This window comes from Nicotiana attenuata, chromosome 6, assembly GCF_001879085.1.
Source record: "Nicotiana attenuata strain UT chromosome 6, NIATTr2, whole genome shotgun sequence".
In the NCBI taxonomy this organism is placed as follows: Eukaryota; Viridiplantae; Streptophyta; class Magnoliopsida; order Solanales; family Solanaceae; genus Nicotiana; species Nicotiana attenuata.
In genome coordinates this window covers 29,971,350-29,985,001 of record NC_031994.1, presented here as the reverse complement: position 1 = coordinate 29,985,001, position 13,652 = coordinate 29,971,350, and the positions used below count along the sequence as shown (strand labels likewise).

The following is a 13,652-nucleotide window of genomic DNA, read 5'->3' as shown; positions in this document are numbered from 1 at the left end:
GGCATCATCTTTATGACTAAGATATATATAACCCATGTAAATCTAGAGAAATCATCTACAATAACAAAAGCATATTTCTAACCTCTTATACTAGCAGTTCTAGTGGGGCCAAATAAATCTATATACAGTTGAAGAGGTTTAGAGGTAGAAACAATGTTTTTGACTTTAAAAGAGGATCGAGTTTGTTTTCCTAATTGACATGCATCACAGATATGATCTTTTGAAAAATTTAGTTTTAGAAGACCAACAACAAGTTCATGTTTTGAAAGTTTTCGAATGGGGTGCATGCTTGCATGACCAAGTTTTCTATGCCAAACCCAGGGATCTTCAATTATAGAAGTAAGACAAATTTGATCCCCAAAGTTTTCCAAGTTTTTGATAGTATAGACATTTCCGTCCCTATTACTAGAGAGAATGATGTTACCTGATTCGTCTTTTATGAACCAGCCATGTTTCTTAAAACGAACCTCATAATCATTGTCACATAGTTGACTGATGTTGAGAAGATTGTAGCCGAGTTCATCGACTAAGTAAACTCCATCCACGTCACATGTAGAGCTTAAAGGAACCTTTCCGACACCAATAACATTTCCTTTGGATTTGTCACCAAAGGTAGTTGTTCCTCCATCTAGCTTGGTGACTGATTTGAACAATTGTTTGTCACCCGTCATATGTCAGGAACACGCGCTGTCGAGATACCATTTTCCTTTTCGATTCTTCTTGTGGTGTTCCTATAAAACAAGATTACTTATTTTTAGGTACCCAAGCCTGCTTGGGTCCTGAATGGTTAGGTATCTGAGAGTTAGTTTGAATTGAAGATTTTGGTCTCCAGATCCATCTCCTATCGTTCTTGAACCTGCAATGATTTGAGGTGTGACCTCTTTTACCACAGTAGGTGCAAGATGAGTTGTTAGAGTTGCCAGAACTATTTTCAGCTCTAATTCTGTTCCTGCAATTGTTAGTGCTATGTCCATTTTTACCACAAAAGGAACATGCTATTTTCTTTCTGACAGGAACGTTCTGATCAGACTTGACTGGACTAGAACTTGAGGTTCTTTTCAGTCCATTCAATTGAAGCTTGAGTTTGTTTACTTCGTCTTGAAGCATATCATGTTCAATTTTGCATACTTCTAGTTTTAGGGCCCAGTCCTTCTTCTCTCTTTCTTTTTCTCTCTTGACTTTTTTGAGCTCATTTACTACTCTTTCTATGTCTGCAAGAGAAATATCAACAAAAATTTGAAGTTCATAACAGTTTGGACATAAAGGAGTACATACCTCACTAGTTCCTTCATCTGACGGTGAACGAGGTTCTCTTGAATCATCTTCTTCATCGTTGTTGTCTGCCATTAGTCCAAGTTCCTCTGACTCTTCATCATCGCTTAGGGCCATAAAGAAAATGTTGGCAATTTTCTCGTGATCAGATTCCTCCTCATCACTCCATGCTCCAAAAGCTTTCTTCTTTTGCATGTTCCGACTAAGCTTCTTTTTTAATTCCGGACAGTCAGCTTGAACGTGTCCGAACTTTCCACATTCGTAACATCTTCCATTATTTTGATCTGTTTCATTGCTCACCCTTCCTTTTCTCAAATTAGACTTACCTCTTCTGTAGTTTCTGTTTCTTCTCATCATGTTGGTCACAACTTGCGAGAGCATTGCAATGTTTTCGTCTTGTTCTCCTCCTTCTTCTTCATCTTCATTTTCTGGTTCAGCCATAGTTGCCTTGAAAGCAACAATTTTCTTCTTCTCTTGAATATGTCTGTCAAGATGAGTTTTCTCAAATTCAACCAAGTCACCTCTGAGTTTATTATAGGAGATTTTGTCCAGATCTTGACATTCCAAAGTGATGACCTTTGGTTGCCAGATTGTAGGTAGGCTTCTGAGGATCTTTCTAACCTGTTCGCCACTTTTAATAGGTCTTCCAAATGATTTGAGGTCTCCAAGAATTTTGCTGAACCTGGAAAACATTTCTTCAACAGATCATCCTTCATTTGAAATAATTCATATTCCCGAACCAGGAGATTTATTCTAGTCTCTATTACATTGTTGATTCCTTCATAAGTGACTTCCAGTTTATCCCACATTTTTTGCAGTCTCACAACTGGATATCTTTTCATATTCTTCTCCACTGATAGCATTGTACAGTAGATTTTTTGCTTTTGCATTGAAAGTGATAACAATAGCTTGCTCATCAGTGTAGTCGTCCAAATCAGAGGATCAGTTGATGTGATGACTTGACCATTTGCATCCTTCTTGGGAGGAATTGGAAGGTTTCCCTTTTTTATCACATGCCATACTTTGATGTCATATGACATAGTATACGTTTCCATGCAAACTTCCAATGAGAGAAATGCTGACCATTGAAGTAAGGGGGTCGAACCTGAGAGGTTCCTTCTTGAAAGAGAGCACCGACAATAGTGGTGGATCCCATTGATCTTTTTCTCACTAGCGGTAAAGCAAAGATTGTAACCCTTGCTCTGATACCAATTGAAAGTACAAGAGGGGATGAATTGTTGACTAATTAAAATTTGGCCGACTAATGCAAGTATTAGTTGACTAATCACAGAACGTAAAGAACGAAAGCAATAAAGAGAAATGGTAAAGCACACAGCGAATTATACTGGATCGGTACCGTTGTGGTACTTACATCCAATTTCCCTTGGGTCACAAGGGTTCCCTTAAGATCTTTGAACAAGGTTACAATATTGATGGTTTTATCGCGTTCACCACAAATGTACAATATCAACATTTGAGTTCTAATCGGTTGACACAACTTCTTTTGTGCTCTAGATCTCTCTATCTTTTGAGACACTGACAACTAAGAATTATAGTGTTTGAACTAAGAAGTAGACAGATTTGGAATATAGTTTGTGTAGTTGCGTAGTCTTCTTCTTGAACAATCAATCTTCTTATATGAGAGAAAAGAGCCGTTGAATCTTCAGCAAAATTAGAGGCACAAGATTTTTGATAAAGGGATTTGACTCAAGGGGTGCCTATTCGAATCTTGCTCTTTGAGGAGCTCAGATTCGATTGTGACATTCCATGTCACAGCTTGAATTTAGGAGTTTAATATACCACGAACAAGGGATTACTGAGATTTGGAGAATCCATGATTGCAGTCTAAGATTCCTTGATTGAGGGCAATTCAACCTTGCTTCCCTTAATTGTAGTAGCAGCATCTTCCTTCTTTACTTACTTGCCATTTCTAGTCCAGTATCAATCTTTCTTCCTTTGATTGTAGTGATAGCATTTTCAGGCTTTCCTTATTTTTAAATTCGAATCTTGCATATTGTCATCTTTCCTTTTTGTTTTTCCTGCACATATAGCATAAGGAATTATTGTCATCATTAAACTTAACCTTGAACCTATCAAGATTCATGTCGTACTTGAGGATCCCCACGTCTGGGCTCATCTCGTCTGCGGGCCATTTCTGGTCGTAGGTCATATCCCGGAATATCACTTATTTCAAAACCAGGAAGCACTGAGATCTCTTATTCTATTCGGAGATTCGTGTTGTACCGATGATACACATCGTTCCATGTTTTTGTAGGTAGTTCTCATAGGCTTTCCTTCAGTCTCCTCGAAGCCTCCAAATTGTCTGGATTTAGGTTCCTGGTGAAAGCCATAGCCGCCTAATTGTCCTCGACTTGTGGGAGCAACATCTTTTCCCTCTCAAATCGATCAATAAAGTCATGGAGTGACTCTATCCTCCTTTGCATGATTTTGAAGATATCTTTCACATGTTTCTCCACCTTTTGTGCTCCCGTGTGGGCTTTGATAAAAGCATTTACAAGTTTAACCAAAGAACTAATAGATTGTTTAGGTAACTAGGAATACCATGTCAGGTCCCCTTTTGTCAATGTTTCTTTGAGCTTTTTGACGAGAACCGATCCAATATCCCCCTTCGTGAGGTCGTTCCCTTTGATTCCAGTTGTGTAAGCCATGATGTGGTCTCGCGGAACCAAGGTACCGTTATTTTATAGAATATCATGCATTTTGAATATTTTAGAATTGGCACCGGAGCTGCTCTAGGTTTCCACGACTGCTACGAATATTTATTCATGTCGATCTCTTTCCTAGCTCGTGGGACTCTTGGAATATATTCAATTCTCTCTCTTTGAGTTGCTGCTCCAAGGTTAAGACCATATTTTGTAACTCAAAATTTACACTCATACCTGAGCATCTGGCTTTGTCCTCGTTCAGAGGTTCTCAAGTTCTCATGTGTGCCATCTTGGAGTTAGGAGTCTCATCAGCAGCATTGGTTCTCAGTGGTGGAGTAGGAGTTATAACCGTCGCTCCGCTTGTAGAGCCAACAATGCTTCCCCGAGTTTAGCATTCAACTTTTGTTGTTCCGCCATATAAAGTTTCGCCTTTTGTATTAAACCATGCTCGTTAGGATGGCCGCTAGTAGATCTTGCTGGGGAATCATTCTGGGCACGGGATGATAATGGAGAGGATCCGGTTGAATGATCATTCGAAGTCTGTGTTTCATCGCTCTATTCGATCATGCGAGCATCGACATTGTGCTGATCATTAACTCCAGACATAGTATGTTCCCTTAAGAGAGTTAAAGAGAGTTAATTGCTTTTTTTTTCTTTTTTTCTATCCCCTTACAAAAGGAAAAGAGTTAATTGCTTTTCCCTATTAAGAAAAGATTTTAGGTTTTACGCCATATACAATACTAATATTAATATACCGTCCAAAAAATTTCAAGATGTCGAATTACTTATAATTAAAAACTAATTATAATAACTCTTGGTAATCTAAGAAGGAATTAACCTAAAATTACATGCATGTTACAGCACATTGATAGCATAAGTTTTTTGCGTTGTTGCTTTTTATCTCCAAATTAAAATGAAATTGTGAGAATCTAAATTAGGTGGGCATCAAAGTAATTATCGAAGACGAGTTAAATATTTGTCTCTTAAAAGAGAAGGAAGAAAACTATTTTCTAAGACTGTTGAAAGTGTCCCATATAATCTTGGTGCACCAAGTTTCCAACCTTGTGTAGAAAAAGTTAGATGTTCACAGGAAGGTTAATAACTTAATATTATCAGTAATAACAACTGAAAGAGAGCAGAAAATCATAATATAATCAGCTTCAAGAGGATCAATTAATCTGAACTCATTTTCGTTTTATACCCTAAGATATTACAACAGAAATTAGATGTAGAAGTATAATAAGTAACTTTACTTTTCGATATGAAGGGAAGAGAATTGCAACTCTGGCACCAACCCACACACAATTAGTAAAGTACCCTGAAATTACCTATGAACCTGTTGTATAGCAATTACAATTAAATCGAGCCAATTTGTGGTAGTCACCAATTTGTGAGGTAGTCACCAATTTGTGGTTGAATTATTCCAGTATCATACTTAACCAATTAGGGGGGGAAACGATAAGATCAAGAGAAAAAAAAATCTTAGTCTTTATTTATTCTTCCACAAAAAATGACATATATTTTCTTCTCCTTTTTAATAAAAATCCTAAATTGATGTAAATGGAATCTTTTAAAGAGTTCAAATAGTATTTATTTACTAAATAATTGTAGACATCAGACAGCTGTGGAAGGGGAAAGTCTGCCAACCATCTAATTCTCCCTACACACTCATCCCCTATATAGGAAAAATACTAAACGCGACATTTTTAATTTATGGTTCCATACATGCAACAGAAAAAAAGTTACTATCAACATTATAGCAATATTAGCTGTCTAAAAGGTCCCATTCCCTTTATTTCTCCAAATCCTAGTCAACTTAAAATTAATATCTACTTAACTCATAAGCGTGCGTTCTTCCAATCCACTTCAACCATCCAATATTTTCTTTTAATGTCCATTAGAAAGTTTTGCAAAAAAAAAAAAAAAAAAGTTATGTCGTCACGTAAGTACTATCCAAAACTTTAGATTGATAAATAGCGATTCAGGAGTAATATTTGTATCATAATGAGTAAAAGATAATGATGACACGCGGTTCAATCAAGCTCATCTTTTTAATGTTGATAGATAAGTAACTCGTGCGTAGAGATAAGAACTGAATAGCAAGATGTCAACCTCAATCCTTAATGTAAAGCTTCATTAAACATTAACAAATTGATTCTAGTTGGATATGAAAAATTATCAACATGGATGTCGGTTGTAAAGGTCTTTATTGGAATGCTTATCATATATTGAAATCAAGAAACAATAAAATATGATTAGTTATGTAGTAATCTATATTTATTTTTTATCCTTGCTACTAGCAGAAAGAGCTTTGTTTAATGAGTAATCCAATCTTGGTTTAAACAAATAATTTAAATTATATATACTGACGAATAAAAATTTGTTTACTATAGTGTAATGAGCGCGTGGATTTTAACCGGAGTTACATAATATAAAGTTCTCTTAGCAAAAAAACGTAGTAGTACTTCTCTTGCCGCAGGGGCCAAATTCAAACATACAAAAGGAAACCAAACCAGTCCCCACCTCGTATATCTCTCAGTCTCAGTCCCTACAACTATATAAAGGCTAATTGCGTCGACCATGCAATTCAAAAACACAAAATACTTCCTTGAAACATATTCAGAAAATCTCGAATCAATATATAAATACTTTACACCATGAAGAAATCTTTCTTGTTTCTGATGATGTTCTTGGTGGTGGCTTTGGCTGGAAATTTCAACCAAGATTTTGATATTACATGGGGTGATGGCCGAGCTAAAATACTCGAAAACGGACAACTTCTCACCCTTTCCCTCGATAAAACCTCTGGCTCTGGTTTTCGGTCCAAAAATCAGTATTTGTTTGGAAAGATTGATTTGAAAATCAAACTTGTCCCTGGTAATTCTGCTGGCACCGTTACTACATATTATGTAAGTCCTTTTTTAACTATGGAGCAACTATTGTTAAATGGTTATGGTAAGTTTTTAGATGTTTTATTCATGTTGAGTTTTAATGGTGTGAATAAAATGCAGTTATCTTCAATAGGATCAAGTCATGACGAGATTGATTTTGAGTTTCTTGGGAATCTAAGTGGAGACCCCTATATTCTTCACACAAATGTATTCACACAAGGGAAGGGAAATAGAGAGCAACAGTTTTATCTTTGGTTCGACCCTACTAAGGACTTTCATACTTATTCTATTCTTTGGAATCCTCAGAGCATCATGTAAGCGTCTCTCTCACACACACGTACTCTGTTTATTATGTATTATACATGTATATGTTTTTGACATGTTTACTTAGTTGTGATATTTATTTAGTTACCTCTCGTATATTGTTAATAGTCAATGGACTTATGGTTATTAATAATCAAAGATTTCACGTAATTCTGAGTGATTAGACGTTCTTTCTTTCACCTAACAAAACTTACCTTTCTTGATTATTCAAAATTAAACAAAAAAATTATTTTGAATGATTTTTTGGATTTAACGGTACTGCATAAGTTAAACAATTTTTAACTTTTAAGTGATTTCAGAAGAATAAATCACATGAAATGAAATTGTTTCGAAAGACCTACAGTAAATACTTGGAATCAATACAGGCTTAGCTAAAGATAAGACACAATGGAAGAAAAAATTCATATAGGCGATAGTTGAGAATAGGTTTTAGATTTGGTAGAGAATTTATTATTATTCTTATTACACTACTACTAAACTTGCACTTTTAGTTTATTTTGGTAATGATATGCGATGCGAATTGAGCTAAAAGAAATGAGAACTCATATAGCTACTGAGGCATAATTGTTGTTAACGATTTCAGAATAAAGTACTCCCTCTGTCCAATTTGTGTCATAGTTCGGATTTTGAGAGTCAAACTTCTTAATTTTGATTTGTAATTCGAACATAGAATCTTTAAAAAAATTTAAATAAAATTTACATATTTAAAAATTACATAAAAAGTACTATAATCTAAAAGGCATATAGAAAAATCGGGTCAAAGAAAAAATTGTTTGACTCTCGAAATTCGAACATCAACACATAAATTCGGACAGAGGGAATATGAATTAGTGGAAAAGAAATATATGTGAGAAAATAATTATGTAAAGTACCATACTTATGACCTAACTAGAATCAGTTATCCCGTTTAACTTATGGTTAAGACATTTATCACTTTTTGTTTCATTTAATTTTCACAAATACCGTGTGACATTTAAAATTAAAAAAAGAAACTAAAAGTGTCCTTTAGGTCGGCAGCTGCATTATTATAAAAGAAATTACTTTAAGTGTTTTTTTTTTCTTCAATTTCTATCATACATGATGATTACTAATTACTATTCCTTTTCCTATTTTATTAAAATAAATCAGCTTTTCAGTAGATGGGACACCAATTAGGCAATTCAAGAATTTAGAAGCAAGTGGGATACCTTATCCAAAGAATCAACCAATGTGGATATACTCAAGCTTATGGAATGCAGATGATTGGGCAACAAGAGGAGGATTAGTTAAGACTGATTGGAGCAAAGCCCCATTTATAGCTTCCTACAGAAATTACAATGCCCAAGCTTGTGTATGGTCTTCAACTTCTTCTTCTTCCTGCAGCTCCAACAACTCAACAGAGAATTCTTGGCTAAGTGAATCCTTGGATAGCACAGGCCAATCTAGGATTAAATGGGTGCAAAGTAATTACATGATTTATAATTATTGCACCGATACTAAACGCTTCCCTCAAGGATTTCCTCCTGAATGTTCTCTCAATTAGTGCTAGTAAATTTATAAGTTATACTAAAATGTATTGTAAATTATTTGATTTGATATGAGGAATAAGAAAGAGAATTTCCATCTGTACTTGCTGTCTTTTTTTGTTTTTCAACAATTCCCACTTGTTTGGATTTATTAGATTGATTGATTCTGTTTGACATCTCAATATAAACATCCATACTGTGATAGGTTGATAGCAACTATCCATATTTGATATTAATGAAATAATGAAAACGTCACAGAAAAAGAAAGAGTAAGTAAGAAACAAGGTAGATATAGCAATTAACAAAACATAGTTCAATTAACAAATCAGCCCGGCCTTTTACTATTTACAGATCTATAGATCATGATATTTTTAGACTAGAGAATAAAGATGGAATTTTTACCTCCTATAGCAAAGGTTAACACCTTATTTATTTAAAATAAATATCATTTAAATAAATTATATTCTATAGATACCTTTTATGGTTTATAGCAAATTTTCTAATTTTGGTTATATCCTACACTTAAGCCAATTAATACGCTATGTTTTATTTTTCTCTCTCCATCCTCTGATTTTTCTCTCTCATAGTTACCGTTTTTCATACAACTTCTCAATACATGTTCAAAACCACGCTCAAAATCAGAGAAACCTCCTCACCCACACCGCTGCTTCCTCCTTCCCCCAATATCGGCGTAAACCCTAATCTCCTCTAGATTTTACTCATTTGTTTCTATAATTAGTGTGATAAGTATTTATTTTTTTTGATTTTCGCTATTTTTGCTTATTCTCAACATCTCTACTCACCAAATTTTCTCTCATCAACAGTATCCAAGTGTATTCTCACAAAGGCTGAGAATACACCCAGCAAGTTGATTACTAGATACACCCACTAAAATTCTCAATTTTGATGGGCCCTCTTTCTCCTTGCAAATCACTCAAGGGGAATTGGATGCAGGTATAGCCAAAAATATAACATTGGAGAAGAGAACAAAATCTCGACATGACAATTTCAAAGAAACCCAAGTCGAGAAATCATTGAAGGAAACAAGACTTCCCATTGCGGAAAAGAGGAAAAAACATATTTTTCCAGCTTCATCTGTCAAGGGGAAGGAGGTTGAAGCAAGTAAAAGCTCGGATACACTTGAAGAAAAGGTAAATTATGATGTATCCATCTGTATTATTGATGTATTCATCTGTATTTATATGTATACAACGGTTGAGTTCTCTGTTCAAAAAGGATATTCAATGTATTTTTGTACTTATAGAAATTAATGATATAGATATGTCTGTTGTNATAGGATTTTCAAAGTTCCCATCAGTGTTTTATTCTAATTGTAATGTCTTTATTTGTTGTATGCGTATGTATTATATAAGTACATATATTTCTATCACTGATATCTTACTCCAATTGATTTTTGCAGACTGTATTTAGTTGTATTCATATGTATTCATGTCAGTTTTACTATGAAATATGTGTTGTATGCAGTTGAATTTAGTTGTATTCATATTATTCATGTCGGTTGTATTATAAAATATGTGTTGTATTCAGTTGTATTCATGTCAGTTGTATTATGACATATGTGTTGTATTCAGTTTTACTATGAAATATGTGTTGTATGCAGTTGAATTTAGTTGTATTCATATGTATTCATGTCAGTTGTATTATGAAATATGTGTTGCATTCAAGTCAGTTGTATTATGACATATGTGTTGTATTCAGTTTACTATGAAAATATGTGTTGTATTCAGTTGAATTTAGTTGTATTCATATGTATTCATGTCAGTTGTATTATGAAATATGTGTTGTATTCAGTTGTATTTATATGTATTTATACTTGTTAAAATGCAGGGAATTAAGCTATTTGTGAAAAAACAGCCTATATTTGCACCGCATATCAGTGTATATACTAACACTGACATAGTCTCTGAGCTAAAAGAAAATCTTACTCCAGAGCAGTACAACCAACTGGGTAATACTTGTTTTGGAAATTTCCTTCAAATGAAGCGTTGTGAAGTCCAACATCAACTCTTCAGATGCTTCATGGCTCTCCAGTTAAAAGGAACTCCTGATAATGTATTTGCTATACACGTCAATGGTACTTCATTATCTTTCTCAATAAGGGAGTTTGCGCTTGTGACTGGCCTCAAGTGTGTTGGTAACCCTGCTGATTTTGAGTTCAATGAAAAGGTTCCTAACCGGATTATTGAGACTTACTTTGGAGGTGCCAATCTTGTCAAAAAGAAAGATTTGATGAAATGCTTTGCTGACAAGAATTGGGGTCACGACAACGATGGGGATGCCTTAAAGATAGCTGTGTTGTATTTAATACACACTTTTATTTTTTTCATCCGAGAAGAACAGCACAACCATCCCAAGGCTACATTTTGACTTGGTCGAGAGTGGGCGCTATTCTGAATATCCATGGGGTATAAAAGCATTTGAAAGCCTAACAAAATCTATTAGCAAGAAGATGGATGCTCAGAAGAAGTACTACAGGATAGCTGGTATGCCTCTAGCTATGCAAGTGTGGTTTTATGAGTGCTGTTCAAATGTTGATCCCAAAATTGCACTCCGAGTTGATAACGTGGTCCCCATAATACTCAATTGGAGATCCACTGGAAATCAGCCAAACTTTGCATATATGATGAACGACATGTTCAATGACAAGGGAAACATGGTAATTTACAATTTGTATCCTGGATAGTTTACAGTTTACTAATATTTAATGCTGCATACATTTGCATACAGTTATTGCTGCATACAGCTGAATACAGTTGCTGCTTCCTTCATTAGTACTGCTGCATATTTGGTTAATTGAAACTTCAATGCAGTTGGTGCTGGCTTCATTAATACAGTTGAATACAGTTGCATATAATTTACAAATCATTACTGCTGCCTTCATTTGAATACAAATTACATTTTGATTCCAGATTTGCATACATCCATTGTAGTGAGACTTTGATTGTATTTCGTTTTTCAGATTGTTTACAAGGACATCTATCCAACCGATATAGAGCTTGCCATTATTCAGATTCCTCCAGTAGGCGTTGCTGTTGAGAACAATCCTACTTCTACTCATTCAGACAAGTCGACAGAGGATTCGGATGACTTTTCTCCTACACCTGATCTCCAGTGTATGAAGAAACATGCTGCAAGTGTTGGTCCATCTTCATCACCGCCCCATAAAAAGCGCAAGGAACAGAATATTCATTTCTCAAATACAGCTCCAGTTGGTGTATCTGAAATTGCACAAAATGTTTTGCATCACAATCAACTGGCAGATTCCAAAAATGATGAAGTATCTTCTTTGAGGAAAGACCTAAATTCATTCAAGGAATACGTGAGTTTTTTTATCACATTAAACATTACAGTTTAGTGCTTAACATTCGTATGTGTACAAATGCACTTTTCTAATTATTTCTGTCTTGCTAAGGTTGTGGGCGAGTTCAAGTCTCTGAGATCATTGATCAATGATACCTTTAAGATGCTTGCTGACCATCTTCAACACAATCAGCAAAAAGAAAGCTTATAACAATGAAAGGAAACCACAGGGAGACGTGATGATGGTATTGAAATGCCATATGAAGCCAACTTGCAAGATATTCCAAAGGTCACAGACAGACTGATACACTAGTCGGCGATAATGTTGAGGTTTAATATTTTTTAACCTCTTTAGTACATTTTTATATCTCCTGTTTGCTCTTGTTCAGATTAATCATATATAAAACAATTTTATAACATTGTGAAATAAAGTATATACAGAATAATTCAGTATTTTTAATTATCTTAATCCTATATGCATTTGTATTTTTTTGACTTTATTTCTACATAATTATTGTGCTCTTCGCATGTTGTACATACATAACTATATGCATCTGTATTTCTGATGTAATGTATTTATATATATTACAACATGATACTTGTATTCATTTAAGCTTCCTCTATATAGTAATATTATAACTTCCAGTTAGACGCATTTACATTCTGCCCAGAATATATAATGTAGTTATATGTATTCAGATATATTCTTAAGGGGATTTATTGAACATACTTCTAACATGTATTCAGATGTATTCTTATGACATGTATTCAGATGTATTCATTGAACATACTTCTAACAATGATGCATACGTCTAACAGAATGCAGTGGTTAATGCTCTTTGTGTGGAGTCAAGAGTGGAGGGGAATACTACATCAGAGGTGCCATGTAACATACCACATATAGGCCAAGAGGGTTTATCTACAGATTACTATGTATCTCAATTTGAGCTGGACGACAAGTTTCTTTCCAGTCAAATTCCAGAAACTAGAATTGTGATACACAACAGTGCAAAAAATTTGCATCAACAGTACCATTTCATAGGAATCGACGACCAAGTAAATGGTACTCTTCGCCTTACGAGTCTAACTTTGACTCCGCAAGTTAGTGTTTCATAAACTAATTATCTATTTCCCCATGGTTTTTATAATTAAAACTCTCTATACATGAATTCAATGAACAACACGTACCTCAGTAAAGTTGACCCCCATTTTTGAAAAAAGACACCCATTTGAGGATGATTCAATAACGGGGCCGCACCCTACATTAATCATTCAGGAATACGACAAATGGGTTCGTGATGGTCTTCTTGCTAGACATGAGCAGAAGTGAGTTTTTTTTCGGGATTTCTATTACGTATTTATATTTTTGAAAATGGATATAACGTTTTTTTATATCGTACTTGCAGAAGTAATTTGGAAGATCATTACAAGAAGAACAAGTCAACACTTCATATACCATTGGATTTTGGAGTTGATCAAGTCAATTCAAAATTTTGATTTTACCTTCTATCGTTTGACGGTAAACTATGGGATAACAATGTATGTTTTACCCCTTCCAACTACACTATAAATCATTTCTTTAGTATTGGTTTGTCTAATTGTATAATTCACAAATTGAGCTCTAACCCAAATTTGTCTTACATTACTTTGATGTACTTAATTGTATGCAGATG

The 13,652-nt window shown here is 34.6% G+C and overlaps 2 protein-coding genes across 2 annotated transcripts; one reads left to right on the top strand and one right to left on the bottom strand.

Annotated features, from left to right (window-relative positions):
* LOC109227743 lies at window positions 745-2,312 on the bottom strand. Its single transcript, XM_019392937.1, has 2 exons — window positions 1,894-2,312; window positions 745-1,795 (listed from the first exon to the last, which is right to left on the bottom strand). The coding sequence occupies exons 1-2, from the start codon at window positions 2,310-2,312 to the stop codon at window positions 745-747; spliced, it is 1,470 nt and encodes a 489-aa protein (XP_019248482.1).
* On the top strand, window positions 6,427-8,761 carry LOC109226772 (probable xyloglucan endotransglucosylase/hydrolase protein 23). The gene is made up of 3 exons (XM_019391623.1): window positions 6,427-6,847; window positions 6,950-7,143; window positions 8,282-8,761. The coding sequence occupies exons 1-3, from the start codon at window positions 6,596-6,598 to the stop codon at window positions 8,673-8,675; spliced, it is 840 nt and encodes a 279-aa protein (XP_019247168.1). The 5' UTR covers window positions 6,427-6,595; the 3' UTR covers window positions 8,676-8,761.

Coding starts and splice junctions, on each gene's coding strand:
- LOC109227743 (XM_019392937.1), bottom strand. CDS start 2,312: ATGTCATATGACATCAAAGTATGGCATGTGATAAAAAAGGGAAACCTT. Junction 1,796..1,893: donor CTATTAAAAGTGGCGAACAG/GTTAGAAAGATC, acceptor TAATAAACTCAG/AGGTGACTTGGTTGAATTTG.
- LOC109226772 (XM_019391623.1), top strand. CDS start 6,596: ATGAAGAAATCTTTCTTGTTTCTGATGATGTTCTTGGTGGTGGCTTTG. Junction 6,848..6,949: donor GCACCGTTACTACATATTAT/GTAAGTCCTTTT, acceptor AATAAAATGCAG/TTATCTTCAATAGGATCAAG. Junction 7,144..8,281: donor TGGAATCCTCAGAGCATCAT/GTAAGCGTCTCT, acceptor AAAATAAATCAG/CTTTTCAGTAGATGGGACAC.